The sequence below is a fragment of the Zingiber officinale genome, chromosome 2A (assembly GCF_018446385.1).
Source record: "Zingiber officinale cultivar Zhangliang chromosome 2A, Zo_v1.1, whole genome shotgun sequence".
Lineage (NCBI taxonomy): Eukaryota > Viridiplantae > Streptophyta > Magnoliopsida > Zingiberales > Zingiberaceae > Zingiber > Zingiber officinale.
In genome coordinates, this window is record NC_055988.1 from 135,720,731 (window position 1) to 135,741,839 (window position 21,109).

The 21,109-nt window shown below is 36.9% G+C and overlaps 1 protein-coding gene across 3 annotated transcripts; it reads right to left on the reverse strand.

Annotated features, from left to right (window-relative positions):
* Positions 1–1,237: 1,237 nt before the first annotated feature.
* Positions 1,238–20,667, reverse strand: LOC122042394 (thyroid adenoma-associated protein homolog). 3 transcript variants are annotated; one of them, XM_042602497.1, is made up of 5 exons: positions 20,393–20,661; positions 16,865–20,303; positions 15,669–15,940; positions 14,733–15,332; positions 1,238–4,034 (listed from the first exon to the last, which is right to left on the reverse strand). In XM_042602497.1, the coding sequence occupies exons 2-5, from the start codon at positions 20,099–20,101 to the stop codon at positions 1,577–1,579; spliced, it is 6,567 nt and encodes a 2,188-aa protein (XP_042458431.1). In that variant the 5' UTR covers positions 20,102–20,303; positions 20,393–20,661; the 3' UTR covers positions 1,238–1,576. The 3 variants fall into 3 exon arrangements, with proteins under 3 accessions (XP_042458431.1, XP_042458430.1, XP_042458429.1); XM_042602496.1 differs by having other exon boundaries at positions 20,382–20,661; XM_042602495.1 differs by having other exon boundaries at positions 16,865–20,667.
* Positions 20,668–21,109: the final 442 nt, after the last annotated feature.

Below are 21,109 nucleotides of genomic sequence, written 5' to 3' on the forward strand. Positions count from 1 at the left end.
AAAAAAAATAATAATAATAATAACGTATATTTATAGAGACATTTTTAAAATTTTATTAGTATATATATTATTTTATCCCAATATATAATATATATAGTTGGTCTAATGGTAAGTTTTGTTTTTTTTTATTTTAACACATCTCTTGAGTTCGAATCTTTATAGGATTGAATTTTAATTTTTTTTTCTCATTTATTTTTCACATTTCAACTAAATACATATTATGCATTGGAAAGTTTGGAGAAATCATTATTATATAATGTGTTTAATAATTATTTTTCATCATTTAGCATACGGGCCCCCAAACCTAAAATCCGCCCCTGCTTGATTGATCAACTTGATTCGTCTTCCTTGTCAACTCGACTACCATTAGTCTATTGGATGCTACATTAGCCAACTGACTCTAGCCTTGGTCTCGAATAGACACATTTTATTCACTAGCTGAGTTACACAAGTTGTTTGCTCAATCAGTTCAACACACATCAATCAATTGACTTAAACATCAAAACAAAAATATTATGTTCGTCCGTTGAAACTATTGGGTTGATTATTCAATCAATTCAACCATCAATCAACTAAGACATCCTCGGGTCGACTCATCTACTATCATCCTAATAGTTGAGACCACCTATGTTGAAATCTATCCTTTCCCTTGAGTATAGATCTCTCAAAACTCAACTCACCAAAGGCTTACCTACACCACTCCTTTATCACAAGGTCATCTTTTCTCAAGCTTCTCATCCTACGAATTCACCCGAATGCTTACCTTGCTCCACCTACATAGCATAATTACACTCTAATCATCCTTATCTTGTGGTCGCTTGAATGTCTCACGTCATCCTTCTTTAACCTCCACGGACCTCAAGGTATCAAATATCCTCCAATCTTTGTTGTTCATTTATTTATTATTTTTTAATTCAATTTATTTCACTTATTAATTTCATTGCTTACTCTAACTGATTGTTCATTTATTTATTATTTTACTATCAACTTGTTAAAATTTGTATAAGTTATTCATCCCGTAGACACAATCCTACAACCTTGACCATGTTAACTCATCTCCATGTGTATTTTTTCAAAATTTTCATAACTTAAATATATGTATCAAATACAATATGTATATTAACTTAAACTCTTTACCAAACATTAAAATTTATATTTGATCCGATCACCGAGGGCCCGATTGCAACAAAAAAACTATCCACCTAATCATTAATCTCTTCCCTTGAATTAAAGTATATAAAAATGAAATCAAAAGAAATGATTTCTATTTCTCATCCACAACCAAGATTGAAATAAGTCATGTTTAGATTACAAATGGCTCCAAACAGAGCCTGAAGTGTTGAATTTAGTTGTTCATATCAAAAATCAATTAGCAGATTTCATTGATCATAGTCCCAATAAAATTTACTGTGGCTAATGTGGCCTTTCTCAGCCTACTATGCGAAGCTACCTAATTGGCCTCCATAACTTAACCCAGCAGAATATAGGTGTACTTCATGAAAAGAATCTTCCAAAGCTATATCATTGGACCTTCCTGTGCCTCCAAGATTTCAGCTATAATAACATAGTGTGGTTGTCATCTTAGAAGAAAATAAGGATCAAAACGATCACTCTCGTCTCCGGTTTGAGAGACCCCGAGCATCCTTTGATGTCCTTCCATCACCATATCATATAAGTTGCTAATCAAAGGGTTTCTAAGAAAAGGTCTGATTACTTGTTCAAGTTCCCCAAACTCCAGTAAGTAGAGTTTATTACTATCTGTTGGACACCCAAGCTTATTCAATTCATGTGGTGGCTGTGAGAGTGCATAGATGCCAAGAAGATTAGTGTACACACAAACAAACGCATTCTTGTGATTACCTATGCCTCCAATCCAGTCTGTTATTCCCTCGGTTTCAGGGAAGCTCTTAGAAAATGATATCAACTGCCTTAAAAATCTTAATCTCATAACTAAAGAAAACTTCTGGATGCAGCTGCAACTGAAACCTTGATGATTAACTTGAACCTCTGAGGAATTTGATGCTAATAGATTCCCTAAATGAAGACAGCACAACTGACATATCAAAAGTTTCTCTTCATGATGATTATCAATTTCTTTGTCAAATACTTGTCGGACTAGATCTACACAAGAACTCACAGAACTACCCGTTCTCAAAACCCAGTTTGCCAGGTATTTCATGTACTCAAACCAGTGACCACACGCTGAAGAAAGAAAATTGAAACTCAATTCAATTACTCTATCCACTTGGGTAGGTACAGTGTTGAAGATTTTGTCTGTTGCTATGCAATTATGAACATCCTTTGCAAGTTTTTGTCTAAGCCCATTATCCTCATCCTCCAAAAGTTGGATACATGAGAACCACAGATCCAGTATCCTGCAAGCATAGAAGCTAACAGCCTCAGATGAGTGCCATTCAAAAAAATTTTCAATACTGATATTGTCAGTTTCTTCATAGGCGGCATGGTTGTTCGACACAATTAAAGCAATTGGCATAAGTTCTGCAAGTAATCCTGAAGCTATTATGGCTTCTGCAGATGCCTTCCGCAAGTTCACTGGCTCAGATGGTGCACTATGACTGTTAACTAGGGTAACAAAAAAATCAATGCATCTCAAGGCTCCCATCCACTTAGCAGATTGCTTACCTTCACTAATATTATTGGCAGGCTCTTCTATTATCTGATATTCACCAGTGAACAAAGAGCTATTAAGCAAATGGACAAACTGTTTAACGCAAACACCCATGCAGCACAGTGTAATTTCTCGAGTCTTTATACGCTTTACTGTTCCATATATATTGACCAACCAGTCCCATAACCTGAACAGAAAATCACAATCAGCAGCAATACTGCATTGCAAATCAGTTGGTTTCTCAAGTTGCTGAGTGTTCCAATTAAAGAAAACCTTCAGTGCATAATAGGTGCATTTGGGATTCTCTTCCAGAAATAGCAACTTAATCAGCACAGAATGCAAATTGGACCTAGCCCACATATGCAAGACACCACTCTGGCAACTAAGAGTGAGCGAATTGACCAACTGAAGAAGCTTCTTCAGTGCTGCAAGTTGAACTTCATAAGTAGGATCAAGAATGGAGGACAGTATCATTTTCTGAAGTTCAGACACAGAGGGGCCAACATCAAGCACCTCCTGGTTCGGCACATCTGGTGAAGACATATTTAATAACTGGCTGCATGCCTCTGGAACAACATAATTTCTTCCCATTAGGCAGTTGAAATAGGATAAAGTTGCCTGCCTCCTGAGTTCAACAATAGTTGGATCGTACCATGCCAACATAGGATTTTTATCTTCATCCAGGCATTCCAAAGATAGTTGAAGAAGCAAGCATCTGATTCTTGTGGAATGCTGGCTTGTGTATGATTTTGAGATATCAAGCATAAGATCTAGAACATGTATGTAAGAGCTATTTAAGATAGGACAAGAGCATGATCTGGTTCTTCCAATCCAATTACAATGGAATAAGACATCAATCAGTTCACCCAGAATCTCTTCTTTCATTGGCAAATCAGGTAAGCCTCTGCAGTTATTATCAAGAAGAGAAGATAGCTGTAGTAGAAGTCCATGAATTGAGTTGAAAGATATAGTACGAGTGGATGCATTTCCAAATCCATTACCGACAGTAACAGACTGATAGAGGCTCAAAGAAGCTTCTTCACTGGATATTGCCAGTTTACGTCTTTCATGAGGTAAATCATGAACAACACTGCAAATGACAGTCTGGAGTTTTTCAACAGATACCAGGCCAGTTAAAGCTCTTGAAGCTAGAACACGAACTCGGAGATTACTTTGGGTTGCACATCTCTGAATAAAAGGAATAAATAAGGAGGGGTCCAAAGCATCATCAGCACCACTGCTAGTAGCTGACGGTTTAAGCCTGCTTAAGAGAATAAGAATTGGGCACAAGCTTGGATGAATAGCTTTTGCAATGTTTGATTCTAGATAGCTGGAGCATCCATCACCAAGCAGTTCAGTAGCAACCTTTAGTTCACTGAGCAGGAAAGAATGCAAAGCTGGGTACCTATTTAAAAAAACAGTGGCCAAGTTATCTTTCACATAATAGAGAATCATGCCATGTCCAGTATAAGAGACATTCTGGGAAGATGGTGGCAGCTTAAATTTTTGATATACTTCAACATATTAATTTCAAATAATCTATAAAAATTTTATATGAAGAATACGTAGAAACCCCTGTTCGTAAATTTTAACAACACTGATAGAGGTGGCATGTGAATAGAATTGTGCATCTCTGTTCTTGCATGAGGGAAGGGAATTGTAAAGAACCAAATTATATTAGAATTGAATGGATGAAGCAAAGGGTAGAGGTTCTTTTAAAAACGAACTACTATGGTATGATGTATTGACTAAAGGTATGGTACACTTTAAGGGTTCTGAGAAAAATTTAATTAAAAGCAAAATTGTTGACTAAACGAACCACATAAATAAAGTTAATTTTAAAGAAGAGGTTGTGATTATATTTGGTGACTGAGGACCTACTCGCAATTAAAGTTACCATGTGCAGATCACAATTGACTATTGAGATGGTTATACTTGACAGTTTCTTTGCTCCTCTTTTGCAATTTGTTATAACCAACTTAGATTTGATGTGTGTTGTATTATACTTGAATCTCTCCTCTTTAGAAGTTTGCTCATCTTATATTGGATCAAAGAATCTCGTACCAGATCCAAATAGCCGGATAGGGTTCTTTTCCGTCAAAAGACAAGGAATGGGGGTCAGTGTTGATCAATCACAGCAACACTGTAGGGTGATGTGGGAAGAAGTGGCATTCTTCTTCAAGGTGGCAGAGGCGGGGATACGAAGCAGTTGAGTCAGCGCTCAAATGCCTAGTTCAGGTTCGTTGGAGACAGAGGTCAGGGCCCTTACTGTGATGATGAGTTCTATGTCAATGGATGGAATTTGTCAACTTTCAATATCTAAGATTATATTCAAGATAGAGCATTCAGTTAGCTTCAAAGGATTAGATGGAATTGGATGGTACCTTAGAAATGATTTGATGAATGGATAAGCATAAGTGTCAGAAATGAACAATGGCTTGCAAGTCTAGAAAAGGATTAATTGGTTGAAGGATGGCATATTATCCAGACTCATGGCTGGAATAAGGCTACTCAATCTCGCTGAAGCTGGATAGCAAATGCAGTTCAGATATCTAACACAATGTTACATGTACAAGTATGAAGACTATTTTCTCTGTCCCTCTGAGCTCATTTCTAAAACTAAAATGTCTTCCAAATTAATTTACAACTTTATAAGGAAAATACCAAATAATACAAGACAAATGATCGAATGCATTATGTAGTGCTGCAAATATAAAGAGATTTCAGAGCTGGCAATTATCAGAACCTTATAGCAAACAAAAGCTGGAATTTATTATAACCACTTACTGTCCTTGCATCACTGATCAGCATTTCCAATCCGGAAGAAGTTATCAAACTCTAAGCTTAAAAAAAATAAAATAAAAAATCAATGATCATAGAAATAGCCTTAATGCATTTTTGCTAAAGCTATCTTGAGAAATGATGCCTCCAATGCATCAAGGAGATTGGAAGAGTTTAACCATTACATATTGGCTGATTCTAATTCAAATCGGCCAAGTTAAAATTTAAAAAAAAAACTTCTTAATTTTGCAAATAAAAACAGTAGAAAAGAAAGATAAAGCGAGGTAACAAGGAGATTGGAAGAGTTTAACAAAAGGTTAGGAAGAGAAGCAATTGAGAAACATAAGAATGTCCACTGTCATTATCTCCATCTCTGAGGATTACAAAAAAAGTGTGGGAATGTGCAAGGGAAGATTAGGAGACAGTATGAGTGATATCCTATTTGTTTTGATTCAGAAGATAAATTGATCGCTGTTTTAAATTTCATTTGTCTTCAATATAAAGCATTACATAGAGACATCGACACCCGAACTTGGTGGAAATTCCAGAAGATGAATCTAAAAAACTCATGAGATAGACTGACAACTAACTCAAGCACCATGTCGGAAGTGGAAAATGAAGCTCCAGCAAAAGAGGACAAATTGGTGAGGCCATAGGCTGCGTGTCATGAAAAGAGGAAGTTTGAGAGCCTCAAGTATATTTTCCTTTTCACTTCTTCCTCTTATTCCTCTTCCTTCCTGTTGGTCAGTGCCAACTAGCAACATCTCATACTGACACATTGTACACCAATAGACATTGGAACTTTACAATTCCACTAAGCTACCGGCACAAGCACTGGTATTTTAGACTTTCCAAATGATAGAAATAAGAAATACTAAATACAAAATTAATATTCTTAGCATACACAAAGGTATTAAAAATATAAAAGAATAAATGTATTACATAGACTTAACATAATTTTTCTGGTGCAATCATGGCTCAAGTTGTCCAATACGACCATGAGTTTTGATGTTTAAGCAAAGGATTTAAATTAGGCCTTGTCTTGTGATTTAAAATGTGTTCAAATGTACAGTAACTCGATGGATACACAAATTGAGACAGCTTGGCACATCCAAATTCATGGTTACCCAATGGCTCATGTGGCAAAAGGCAAAGCGCACGCCCCCAATAGCCCACCCCAGAATTACAGTGACTAAGGAGGCAAGTGGATGGGGGGTGAGTTACACAAGGTGTAGGGATTTACACTCCACCAGCCCAGAGGTTCGACCCCTCGATCTCAAGTGGCAAACCTTCATCCACTTACCACCTCAGTTATGCCCATGGGGGTTCAAGCCCGTATAGATCGGGGAAGGTCAACACGAAACACCCAAAGGACTATAGGATGAGAAATATCATAAATATCATAATGCAATTGTACCAAAAAGTGAACTACATAAGCGGAACATGAAGGATGACACTCGGAGAAATTTAAGGGCTCTGTGCATTTGAGGGACGAGAAGTTTGATAAGAGATGGCTAGAGGCGGACTATGCGGAACATTAAGGATGACACTAGGAGAAATTTAAGGGCTCTGTGCATTTGAGGGACGAGAAGTTTGATAAGAGATGGCTAGAGGCAAACCATCTAGCTAGACTACATAAGAGGAGCGAAAAGGATGACAGAGGGAGAAAGTAGAAGACTTGATGCATCTAAAGGAAAGAAGTTTGATAGAAGATGGTCATATGATGGAAGACAACTGTTGCACAATGAGCTAAGAGTTAAGACCAAATATACTTGGGCAAAAGTAGACCTCAACTTAGGCAACATCGATTATTAGATGAGTCATAATCAATATACTAGTCAGCTGCAGGAGTCCTTCCATCGATTGTTGGTTGAGTCAACTATGTAGTCGACTCAGCAACTAACAAAATTATGTTCTCTATTAAAAAGTCAACTATTGTCAAATGTAGGTTGGATGAAGAAGTCGCCAGCATGAAACGATCATAATCCAAGGGAATTGATAAAAATTTAGAAGAGCAGTCGACTTATGGTACAAGAGACAAATTCAACGACAATGTAACAGAACATATGAATAAGCTCTCTATCAATCAATCAACTTATTTTTCTTAAGCTTTATTGCAAAATCCTAGCATGGTTGTTATAAACCACCCATATTCTTTGTGATCAATTTGTAAGAGATTTTTTCACCTCTGGTATCTAACCGTAAAGGAGAGAGCATAGAAGATTACATAAGTGATCTACTAAAAGGATCACAAGTTGTGGAGTAGAAGTCTGGAAGGTATCGAACCACATCAAACACCTATGTCGTATTGTGGTATGTTCATGTTTATTTATTTAATTTCCACAACTAAGATCGGTTGTGCCCTTGCTAAGATCGCAATAAGAATAGATCAATTTTTAATTCATAGGCACGAACACCCTCCTTTACCAACCATCCTTTCAATCCAATCAGAGCAACCTTCGCTCTTCTATAGACTAAACGCTGGGAAAAGGCATCAAATGGGATGGGTCAAATCAAATATTCATCCACCAAAATTTAAAAGAGAATTTTCCATGTCAAAGCACCGAATGGAATTATTTTTCAAATTGATTTTGAGCTAATAGTAATCATGAAACATGGTTTTGAGATGCCTAGGAACATGAACAGAGATATTTGGTGATCACAGAGATGATTTGGAAGATCACCGCTACACCAAGAAACAAACAGATGAATACAAGGCAAATAGCAAAGTTGAGTATCCCATCTTAAGCGCACTACCAATAGAAAAAATCAATCGAGTCGGTACTTACCAATCTGCCAAAGAATTATGGGACAAACCGGTGGAGTTACACAAAGGAACCTTAGAAGCAAAGTTAGCAAAAAGATATTTCCTAAGAAATTAGATAAACAATGTGAAATTAGAAAGAGGAGAATCTGTGACAAAGCTCCATGCCAACTAAAAGAATTGATCAATGGTTTGGTAAGTATCGAAGATACAATATCCACAATATCCAACCAAGATGTGCTAAGGAGTGCCATAAATGCATTCCCGAGGACAACACAATGGGTCTCGAAGGTATTCCTTTTATATGTCAAAGGACCTCGAGGTAGGTACATTTATTTTCTACCACATGAGTCTACACTTGCAACTTTGCCAGAAAAAAGACGAAAACAACAAGAGAGACAATTTAGCCCTAGCAACAACACAAAAGAATACAGGGAGGATTAAACGACAGCTAGAATCACCTGATTTTCCATTATAATTTTCTTCCATACACAAAACGAAGAAACATAATTGCTAAGAAAAGTGAGAAACATAAAATGTCAAGAGAATGCTAAAGAAGAAAAAGTGCTAAGGAAGAAAAAGGGCAAGAGAAAGTTAAAATCTTTCAATTTCAATGAAAAAAGACATTTGAAGGACCAATGCGCTCTGTTAAAGAAAAATGAAAAAGGGAAATCTAAAAGCCACGTGGTTGACAGAGGTTCTTTATTAGAAGAATGCAAACATCGGGCAAACATCCCTTTTATGGCAATAGATGACAATGTCAGCACCTCATCTGAAGACAAAAGTCATGGGAGCCTTAGTGAAGGGGAAACTACATCCTACGAATGATGACATGGTAAGTTAGGTAAAAACAAGTTATCCTCTAAAAAGTTAATTATTTCATCACTAAGTAAATTTTTATGCCAACTTAGAAGAAAGAATTTGTCTTTAAAGGAACTAGTTGGCACATTAGAAGAAAAATAAGAAAAGTGATTCTTTAAGACTAATTTTGAAAAATTAAAGACTGAAAATATAAAACTAAGGGAATAGGTCAAAATCTAAAGGCTATCTTAGAAGAAATTTTCTAATAATTGAATATTATGATTGAAAGTCGAAGTCAAATTTAGCAAACCTAAGAATGAATTCCATAGTAAAACTACTAATGGACAACCTAAAATTAGGAAGGTTTAAGCAAATTAATTTCCAAAAGGCATTTAGTTAATTTATTGATCCTAATTTATTTTGAGTGCCAAAATCAATAATTAACCTATAGAGAAACCTAGAACTATCAACCATATGAATTACATTCAGATTAAGTATGTGGTTAAATTGATATTTTATCTATTAGGTAGCATTGCATGATAACATAGCTATAGAGGGATAACCTTTACATCTCACAAAATTGTAGAAAGAACCTCTTTTTTTACAATGCTAGAAACAAAGTGAGATGTCATGATTGATTTATTATGTAATTTTTGAAATTTTGATCAATTTTGAAAATATAATATAATTTTTCAAAAAAAAAACTAATTTTATGTGTTAAGTTGACATAAAAAATTTGTCCACAAAATTTTATATTTATTAGAATTTGTGGTAAATTTATAAACATTGGCACAATAGTTATGTGGTATGTAATCGATTGTTTCAGATTGTCAATTGACGGGCACTGGGCAAGAGTTGATAGTCAACAAAAACATTCATAATCAAGTAGAAACCCAAGGTTCACATGGTGCAATATTTTTAATGTTCAAAGGGAAGACGGATTTAGTAAGAGACACAATCATCGTGTTTAGAGGGGACAAGTATATGAAACTTTAAGGGTTTGAAGTTTAATTTTTGGCAGAAGAGCTTAATTGAAGGACGAACCTAGGATTAAGTCTCATTTGTTGTGTTGCATTTCATTCAATATGCTAGTTTTTCCCTAATTTAACGGATTATTAAACATCAAAAAGGGAAGATTTTTGATGCAATCATGCCCCAACTAGTTTAGTGCAATAAGTTTTAATATTTGGGCAAAAGATTTAAGTTAGATCTTGCCTCGTGATTTAACGTGTTTGAGTGTGCAAGGATTTGGTGGATACACATTTTAAGACTACTTAACATGGCCAGACATAATTACATGATACCTCGAGCTCATGTAGATTAGAGAAGGGTGATATAAAACACCCAAGGAGCAGCAAGCCAAGGAGCATTAGAGTGCAGTTGTGCTTGGGAGGTGGATTATGTAAGCAGAGCATGTAAAGGCTCAGTGTATTCGAGAGAAGAGAAGCTTATGAGAGATGGATGGAGGCGAACTATATAACCGGAACAAGAAGGATGACACCAAAAAAGAGCAAACTCTTGGGTACATTTAAGGGATGAGAATTTTACGGGAGATGACCTTGTGGCAGAAGACGACTGCATGGTGAGAGAGTTGAGACCAAATGTACTCAAGCGAGGATAGATCTCAATTTAGGTAGACACCATTAGATGGGTCATAGTCAACATACAAATCTGGTGGAGTCCTTTAGTCAACTTATTGATTGGATAGTCAACTCAAAAGCTAACAAAATTGTGTTCTCTGTTGAATAGTTGACTAGTTCCTATAAGCAATCACTAATGCGAGCTAGATGAGAAGTTACAAAAACGATCGTGATCCAAGGGTATTAGTCAAAGTTTAGGAGAGCAATTGACCAATGTTACAAGAGATAGATTTAAAGACACCATACTAAATTAAACAGATAAAGTTCTATCGATCAGCAAACTGATCGTGCCAACCAATTAACTAATAGTTACTAGCATCATGGTTTAAAATCTCGTACTACGTCAGGCGAAACGATTGAAATGTATCATTCCAATAAATCACCAAAACTCGATACCACTTAGCACCAAAATTCAAAATCTTGAGACGTGTTGTAATTTCAATTTTTGACCGGAAAGATAGTATTCCAATATCGTGTTGGCGCTCTAATACCTAGTGTCAATGACAGATTGGAGGTTGAAAGAGGAAGGAGATGAAACAACGGAAGGAGACATTGTCTGTGTTGAGTTGTATCAAGTTTTGATAATTTATCAAAATGATATGTTTCGATGATTTCACCCGGCATGGTACAAGATTTAAAACCATGCTCGGCACAAACTCCTTATGCTTCATCTTCTTCCTTCATCAAATCCAATCCATTATCGGCACATGCATCAAACATCGGCGTGATACTTATCGTTCCAGACAGACCGAAACTTCGACACGACTCAAGATTTTGAACCTTAACCAACATATCAAGATTATGTCAAGAAGTCATTGTAGGGAGAAGACTTTAAAAGGTTTCTAAAGGTTATGAAAAAACAAAATAAAAGATTGATCAACAACTTATTGTTATTTTTCTTAAGCCTTGTTGCAAAACCCTACACCTTTGTAATCCTCCTGTATTGAAACTATAGAGGATTTCAGAGTGATCCACCAAAAGGATTATAGGTCATATAGAGTAGGAGCCTATGGACTGTCAAACCGCATTAAACGCCTGTGTCACATTTTGGTATGCTTATGTTTATGCTTTCGTGTAATTTCCACCCTAACTCTTGTTGTGATCTTGCTAGGATCACAGCAAGAGTAGATTGGCATTCTATTCACAAGTACGAACAATATTCACACACTTGATAATTCTTTCAATCCAAGCACTCTAACAATTATGATGTAGTACATTAGATTTATTAATATACCATATTATATAATAAGAAATGAGATCTAAGTTCAAGTTGGCAATATATACATACATATATATATGTATCAAAGCCAAGAAGCATCCTCCAAATCTAATTGTCAATAAAGAGACCCCAGTATTGTTGTTATTACAAAAACATTAGACGAGGGTCACAAACAAACAAAAAAAACATTTTGTAAACAAGCTTAACACTCGACTAAATAATAGCTTAATTGCATTGGTTTAGAATGAGAAATAATTTTAACATTAAACACTCAACTAGCATCACCTTATACTGACAAAGGAATGTATGGAAAACCAAATCTGGTTATTTTTTTTTAAATCTCATCTCCCCAAAACTGACAAGAGAAATGACGATCAAATCTGGTCTATTTTACGTGTAACGTAGTAATCAATCTCCATCACTCTCCCACCACTGCTATATGGCCTCGTCAAAGGAGGTGAGCCCTCGCCATCTATTTGTGGGCTAATAGGCCAAGGAAGGACTTTGTTTCCTGCTCTTGTATTACCAGGAGAAGGCAAGCCAAGATTAGAGGTCCAATGAAGAACAAACTCTAATGCAATATTGAGCGTTCAAAAGAAGTAAACCAAGGAAGGGCAGATGTGGAAAAAGAAATTTAAAAAAAAATGGGAAAGCAATTCTAACTTCTCTTCTTGTTCTTATCTTCCAAAGTGACCAAGATTGGAGGATTCCCTTTCTTTCCTTGCACTGTTTATATCTCTCCCTTACCACCTATCCTCCCTATTTTCTAACCATCTAGCTGTTAAGCATTATACAATATAGACTGGAGTTTTATTTTGCCATAGCAAAAAAAAAGAGTAGAATATGACATTAAGGTTCATTTGTAAATTATCTTGCCCTTTTCTCCATTAGTACTATATTTATCCAAGTACATAGATGCAAGGTTTAAAATTTTGAGCTGTCAAAATTTCAGTTTACGACCGAAATGATATGGTTTCAGCACCATATCGTGTCGTGTCAATACTGTTTCGGAACTTGTGTTAATATAAAAATATTTTTATTTATATTTGATTGCTTTAAATGTTTATTATTAAGTTATATTTGAGATGTTGAGTTTAAGTTTTGATATTATCTCATGAAATGTTTGATGTTTATTGAGTAAAAGTCGATTTAGGATTAACAAGATGAAGTAGATTTACACTAGATTCAATTTGGATTTATTTTGATTAATTTAAAACAAATCTATATATAGAATAATTTAATTCATTAGTAGTAGTATATTTTAAAAGAGGTTTTTCTTCTCGCTTTACTCATGGACGAATGGACAAAAAAAAATAGTATTATAGGTCGCAACGGCTTGCCATCGAAAGGCCACAGCTAGGCCCACAAGGTCACGATAGCCACACTTGGCCTCCACAACCTCACAAAGGCTACCGCGAGGCTGCCACAAGGTCGTGGTTGCCTCTGTGACCTCGCGGAGGCCTCACGTCCAAGTAAGGCCTCTCGCAGCAACCTCACCGGGCCATGAAGCCTCTGCGGGGCTACTACCACTCGTAGCTCTGAGCCAGATGCCTAATGGTTTCGGTGTCGGTTGGCAGACATAACAATAAATTCCACCCGCATCGACCGGCACGGCTTGACACCTTATTCCTTGCATAGATGAGTATAAAACCCAAGTTTAAATATGTAGTTTTGATATTGGTTTCAGTATATGCTGAAAGCAATAGAGTATGGGTGCCAACTTGGCATAGATTGGCATGGGTCAAATGATATGGACCTAGTTTTCAATCTAATAGCTTCAATTGAGATCAATTAAATCTATAATGGGTGAAATTACAAATATGATTTGTACACTAAATTTGGGTCAAACCATAGCCAAAATCAGGTTAAAGTTAAGTACATGTGTGCTGAACCAAGTTATCACATAATATATGTAATATACCTATTAATTAACATTTGTCTGATTAGAGGTTCTCCAGCTTCTTGTGCCTGCTCTCCTTTTCATGATCATTTATTCCATACATTTGCTGCTAACGCATACATTGCTAATCTCAAAGCATGATTGAACTCTTATCGCCTGCCATTTTAAAAGCCTATGCAAAGCCACCATGCTCATTCACGCCTTTGGCTCTTTGTTTGGTACCCTCATCTTGACCTCAACCACTATCTCCATTCTTGCACATTGTTAGCTGAATTTCTCCCAAATGTGTCAAAAAGAAGGCTACTAACACCAGATAAGCAAGGGATAATAAGAATTGGGTAAAGTAAGCAAAATGGATAATTGTGTCAACCTAGTTTCAATTTTGGTCCACTAGCAGAACCACATGTTTCATCCATGGCACAGCACAGAATGAGATTTAAACCCATGATAACAGCATTTAGTGTGTTATCATGAACTAAATGTTAGATGTGAGCCAGGAAATGTTAGTTCACATGTATTTTATTAATAAAAGGTTACAAAATTGTAGTAGCCTTGTAAAAATTAGAAAATAATAAAGAATGACATAATTAAACATCTGAATCGTGAACAACGTCCTTCCATATAGTTGTCTCAATTTTGAGCCTGTTCATGTGTACAAATTTTGCATAATTAACCTTAAAAAAAAAATTGCAAGTTTTTCTATAAAAAAGGTTGAACGAGAAATTTTTTATATCAATTGAGGCAGACATAAAGGTCGACAAGCTTTTTGAAATACCAGCTTGAACATTGTCAAGAACAACTTTACTCATTTACACCTACAGAGACACAACATAGTAGATAACAAAACAATCTAAATATAATAACAGCGATAAATCTTTTCAGAAATGTTGCATAGTGTGACAGAAACAAACTCAATACTACTAGAATAAGTCTAACTGTGTTTCATTGATGATCAACCTGATAAGTATTATCAAAATCAAAGTTTGGAGATGCCATACCTATGGAAGAACTCATGCCCAGTTAATGCCCTACGTTGTGATTCACGTTTTTGTATGTTAAAAAATCCAAGCATACGACGAAGCAAGCTTGTATATGCAAGGCATGCACTGTTCCTTACCTCCCAATAAGGAGATAGGAAAGAACGTATAGAAACAATCATAGCCTCAGCACAAAAGCCTGATGTATCAGCAGATAAATTTGTGTCATTGAAAGCCGCTCTTAGAACATTAAGTGCATGGACTGTGGGTACCACACTCTCATTTATGATTTGAGATTTCTTTGTATTTGCAGACACAGTCGTTAAACCTTCCAGTTCAGAATCATCAGCCGATCTTGAAGGCTTCTCCATTAAAATGGTTTCTTTTTTATTGCAACCAAATTCAGAGCTATTTGACAATGATTTGTTTGCAATCTCTATGAGCCAATGCAATGCCCTTGGAAGTAGTTTCTTTGGTGTTCCTTCTGGCTCTGATAGAAAAAAGGCAATGAATGCAGCGGGAATTCCTGCACTCCTCCTCAGTAAATCATCCACTGTTTGCCCCTTTGCAGTAGTTCTCTCCATGAGTTGTTCCATCCAAGACTCAGTCATTTTGTTAAGCCTAGAAGGAAATATATTTAGTGCTATATATCATAATTATTAACTTGAAGATGGAATTTGCTAACCAATAGTTTATTATAAAGACAAATCTAGTTATATACTCAAAATGAATTTTCTTATTGAATTGTATTCCAAAATGAAGGCAGATAAACTTCAGTTGTAAATTTAATAATGTCAGTTGACAGCTTGAACCATCTTGTGACAATATCCAGAAACTTTACTGCACAAATAGATCTCTGTCTATGATCAACTACAATTTCATTACATTCAGTACAGGAAGACATATAAATACTTATAAGAAAATAGGAAGCTTTCAAAAATTATAGTTGAAGAGTACCTTGAATCATTAGAGCAAAGGAGACGGTTACAAAGAGCAGTAAAGCCAGCCCTTGTTTTATCGATTGCACCATTATGCTTCATTTTCAGAAGAACTTGCAAAAAATGGTTCCCGATAGTCTCTAATTGGACCAGATTGAGCACACCATCAGTTAGAGTAGACATATCAACTTCATTAGATCTTCCAGGGGCATCAGCATGCTCAGATGAATCTAAAAGTGTGCAACTAGGCAACGGTATTTTTCTAATTATGGTGCCTAAAAGAAGACTGATCTGTAAAAGAAAACATTAAAGAAATTTCAACATCTGATAAAAAAGTAAAAAAGCTAGTGAAGCACGCTGACTTACATTATGTATATAATGATAATCAAGCTTTATAAATGTGGTAGAGGTGCTTCATATTATGTAAGCAATCAGTATCAAGCTTGATAAATGCAGTAGAGGTTTACATAAAAGATTTTTAGGTGAGATAGTCTGGCTACAAACCTACTCAGATTAGAATAGTCTTGGTTGCGACTAGGTGGATTCACCTCAGCTTATACCTTTGGCAAATTGCAGGTAAGAATTAAAATGCTTTTAGGGTTCAGATCAACAAATACAAACTCATATTTTACAGCATTCCACTCATTTTAAACTTTTTTTCTTTTCTGCATTTCTGAAACTAATATATGATCTGAGTACTTAAAAATATAGTTCAATGGACGGATAAAATCATAGTTGAACCAGATAGCTAGGGAACAGCATGTTGTTTCAGTATTTTACTCATACAAGGAGTAAGCCCTAGTGGATTTGGCCTGTGGGGCGTTCTGCCAAAGATTAGCAAAATAGATGGCAAAGGAAAAAATTGCATTATTAGAACCATACAAGCAAACTAAAAAAGAAGGCAAAAGAGATAAACTGCTAGGAGATATGCCTTTGGCAAATGTGAAGATGATGTCTTGGCTAATTTTAAGTTAGAGATCATTGTGGATATTGGATACAATTGATACTACAACTGGCATTACTATTATATGATACAGGTAAATCAACTATGATGTAAGAAAATAAATTAACAAGAATGTTATCATTCAGGGAAAAAAAATAACGTCCAACTTTGGTAAATGACAGTTAGAGTTATAGGTTTGTAGAACAAAACAAGTGTTTCTTAAGCTACAGTTAGCAAGTTAGAAACCAATGAACAGATTACAACTCTCTTACCTCTTTCATTGCAAGCCAACAACCAACCATAACAACTTGTTGTGCTGGTCTTACATTATCTTCAGATGCAAAAAAATTGTCCCCTTGATCAGATACAGATTCAGGTGCAGTTACACCAAATGATAAATTTGAAAGAAAAGCAGAGTCATCTAATGTATCATCTATATCATAGGGCATAGACCATGCATCTGCAGAGACCACCCAAAGAGCCAAAGAAGTTATTCTCATAATTAGGTCTAGAAGCATCTCCAATAAGCACCTGAGTTCAGTAATACTTGATTGAACCATAGAAGAACTCCAATCCAATTCCTCAAATGTGTATCGAAGTGTGAGCAAAACTCCATGAACGAAGCTCTTCTTGCATGCTTCAGAGAGATCTTTTTCACCTTCTTCTACAACAATACATAGCCATTCAATCAATGATGACAAGTATTTAATGATAGGATTGCTTGATTTATAGTATAAATATCCATTCCTTTGAGGACTGAGGCAGCTAGCTTCCTCAGACACTCCAAGTTCCCAACCAAGACCTAATACATATTTTTTAAATATGAGACGAAAACTTAGAGCACCTGCATCACTTTCTCTAACACGTGGGCTGCAAACAAGTTTTCTAGCCCACTGGATCAGAACATACACTGAATCAATGGATGAAATTCCAGGGAGTGGAGTTGGAAAGCATAAAAGGATATGGAAGGAACTTTCTCTGAGTTTATCCCAACTATCAATTACAGATCCCACAAGTGCAAGTGTTGCATCTGGAGAAATAACAGCTTCATCATATGGATAGAGATGATGAATCCTCTGGGGAGTAACTATAGGCCATGCATCAATCATCACCAAAATGAGTTGCATGGCCATTGTTTTCCTCTCATATGGAGCTGAAGGATAACATGAACGAAAAAGAAAGCTACTAAACCACTTCATAAAATAGAAAAGATCTTCTGCTCTGCTGATGGCAAGGTCCCTAGCAGGGTCCTGATTAGCAACTTTTTTCCTATCACAGCATGCATCAGGCTTCCAAAAACCTTGTTTGACCAGCCTCTCCAATGCTGTGCGAACTCTTGCAAAAAATTTCCTAAACAAGCTTGTCCATTTCATCTGAAAAGCTGTGGAGCTACACCTCATATTCAATGGCACCACAGTTCTCATCAAGCTGAGCTCAAATGCAGAAGGTACAGTAGATGTCTTGGGGTTTAAAAAGAGGGACTCAGCAGCATCTATCCGTAGATTATGATCAGCATGTTTCAATGCTAAAGTAAACCAAACAGCAGGAACTCTAACAGTAATACCCTTTATGCATAGTAGAGCAACTAAGTCAGAAGATTCAAAATTATCCTTTTGTGTATTATAACACTCCAAATCAATATCCCCCTCAATAAGTGCAAGCATGCGTGTAACCTTAAGCAAAGAAACCAATGCAGCAACACATTGCTCAATCTTCAGATCCACATTGATGGATTCTTTTATGCTAGGTCCAATTGAGATAAAACCAAGCATTGAGAATATGCTATCTGTATCAACCTCAAGCACAGTTGGAAGTGCATAGGTATTTAAGTTTGATCTGAGTTTCACATTACCAGAAACAAGTCCATGCAACACAGGGGGTAGGCAGAGATCCCTGAACACATCATATCCTCTCTCAATACCATGATGGCTCCAACATTCATCCCGTAGACATTCAAGGAAGAATTTCAAAAACGATGTAGCAGCACAGCAAACATCATCATCCACATAGGCATAAGCTGTCTCCAAAAGAAGTTTCGGATTCAAATCTAGAAGTGTCTTTGCACCCAATCGTTTGGTGAGAGATGCTAAAGGAACATATCTACCCTTGCAACGAGGCCCTAAGCAAAGAAGATTTCCTGCGATCTTATGTAAAAATAGTTTTTTTCCAGAATTACCATCACCTAGTGAAATATAGGATTCAATGTCCAAAAGTAGATCAAAAATAAGATGAACCTGCTTGACGGTCTGACTTAAAGGGTCTTCAAGATTATTCCATATGATCCTAAGTATACGGTACATTGTATCTTCAGAAAAGGGACTGTAATCACCACAGGAATCAGTCAGGCCAGACGACAAAGACGTTTTCACTTGTTGCAGACATATCTGAGTGACTGTGAGGGCATGGAAATTGAAATGGCTATCGATTGGGTTCTCACAGTACTTGCAGAGCTCAGGAAGTGTCCCATCATACAATATAGTCCAAAATGAACCATTATTAGGTTGAGTAAGATGCATGTTGAGGACATTCCTAGGAATGGCAGTTAACATTCCTCTGAGCAAACAGAGCCTTGCTAGAACTGAGAATTCCTGAATATGCAAACTCCAATTTTCATTGTGAAATAGTTTTTCCATCACCAAATTCCCTGTGCCTGAACCTTTACTAATCAGATCAAAGAATTCTCTTGAAATAAAGTTACAGACCTCCTCAGCACTCATAAAAGCCTGAATGGCTGCACAGAAGCTAACACCTGCTGCCACCAAACAGTCCCGGGAAAAAAATGGTGACTTGAGAACATTTAAAATAGCTTCTACTATGCTCTTAAAAAAAACATAAGAATCCTCTGAACCAACAAATATATTAGGATATCTCTGAAGCAAGTAGTACAAGCAAGACATTGAATCCTGGCATTGCTCCATCACCATGGGTGAGGGAGAGCATCCATGCTGAACATCTAAAACAACATTTCCCAACCCAGCAACAATATCAGTCGCCACAAAGCCTGAACATTTCTCCACAATCTCATTCAAAAATGCTAACTTGGGGTAGCTTATCAAGGATAGCACTGCTCGTGCAACCAAAAATCGCTTCTTTCCTCTTTTTCCTGTAATAGCATACTCCTCACAAAGAGATAATAAACACTGGCCAATAATGGAAGAAATCTTCTGGCTCCTCAACAATGCAGAGATCAGTGTCCGGTGAAGAGGTAGGGAATTATCTAGGAAGAGGATCTCGAGATAAAGTCTTGTAGCTTTGGCAAGTGTGCCATCAGCCACACCAGGAAAGGCAAGCAACTGAACGAAGGCTGAAGAAAGATCTTTGACAGCCACAAGCTGGGAGTAGGTTGAATTCAAGGAGATCAAAATTTTCAATTGGGAAAAGAAATCCGATGGCCAGGAGGAAGCCTCCGAGGACACAAGATTCAAGGCTTCAATAAAGGACTTCGGAAAAATGACCGAGTTGTAAGTGTACTGATGCCTGTGCTGGATAGCACGCCATTTCGCTGACATCTTGAACTAAAAATAGTGTCTTTGTATTGATATATCAGTAAGAATTTGCAACTTCCAATATAACTTGTTGTTCAGAATCTAACTGGACAGGAGAATAGTTTTGCTCTTTCATGACTTCGCTTAACCGGATATGAACCGTAATGATCATACGGTATGGGAAATGACTTGTTGCTTCATATGCCGCATTTGTACGCTAATTAAACTGGAGATGCTCAGAAATTTCAGGCTGAAGATCAAGAAATTTTCGACTTGAAACGGAAAATACTGAAGAAATACGAACAGGCAACTAACATATACAACTGGAGCACTTCTATTGCGATCCAAGATCTCCTTCTGAACTCCCGCTTCCTTTCAGGAGAGCGCGGGGACTGTGATGGCTGATGAAGAGGTAGGAGGAAGTGATGACTGCTTGCTGCACCCTTCGCTCTTGTGTCGTGCCAAGCGAAGCGGCGTAGATGGTGACCACGAGAAAGGAGGAAACGGCGGCCGCCGCTAGCTGCCGAGGACGAAGAGATCGCGAGGGCGGGTAGGGCACGGAGACTCGTACAAAATTTCATAAATCTAATTTTACCCTTCTATTTTAACTATTTCTTTAAATAGCCCATATACCCTTCATTTATGTATTGTTCCGTTCGGAAGGAGGTGCGGGAGGGGTAAAGAAAAAGTATAAGGAAACTTAAAACTCTGATTGGGACTTGGGAGTTATCGAAAGAAAAAGTAAGGAAAGCTAAATTTTAACCTTCCTTATATATGAAATGTGATCCGGTAGTAAGAGTGGGTCCCCTCCTTTTCTTGCAAAGTCAACGCCAAGGGGAAGTCATCGGAACAGCCGCCCATCCAGAGGAGAGTGTGGTCCGACCGGACGGACGGCCGTAGACGGCCGGTCCGATTGGACTACCGGCCGGTCGATGGAATCGAGTACCCGGAGGGATCCGGCCGGCTCGCACTTATAGTTGGGAGGCACCCTGTCAAATCGGGGTTCCGACGCTCAGTTAAAAAGGTCATGGA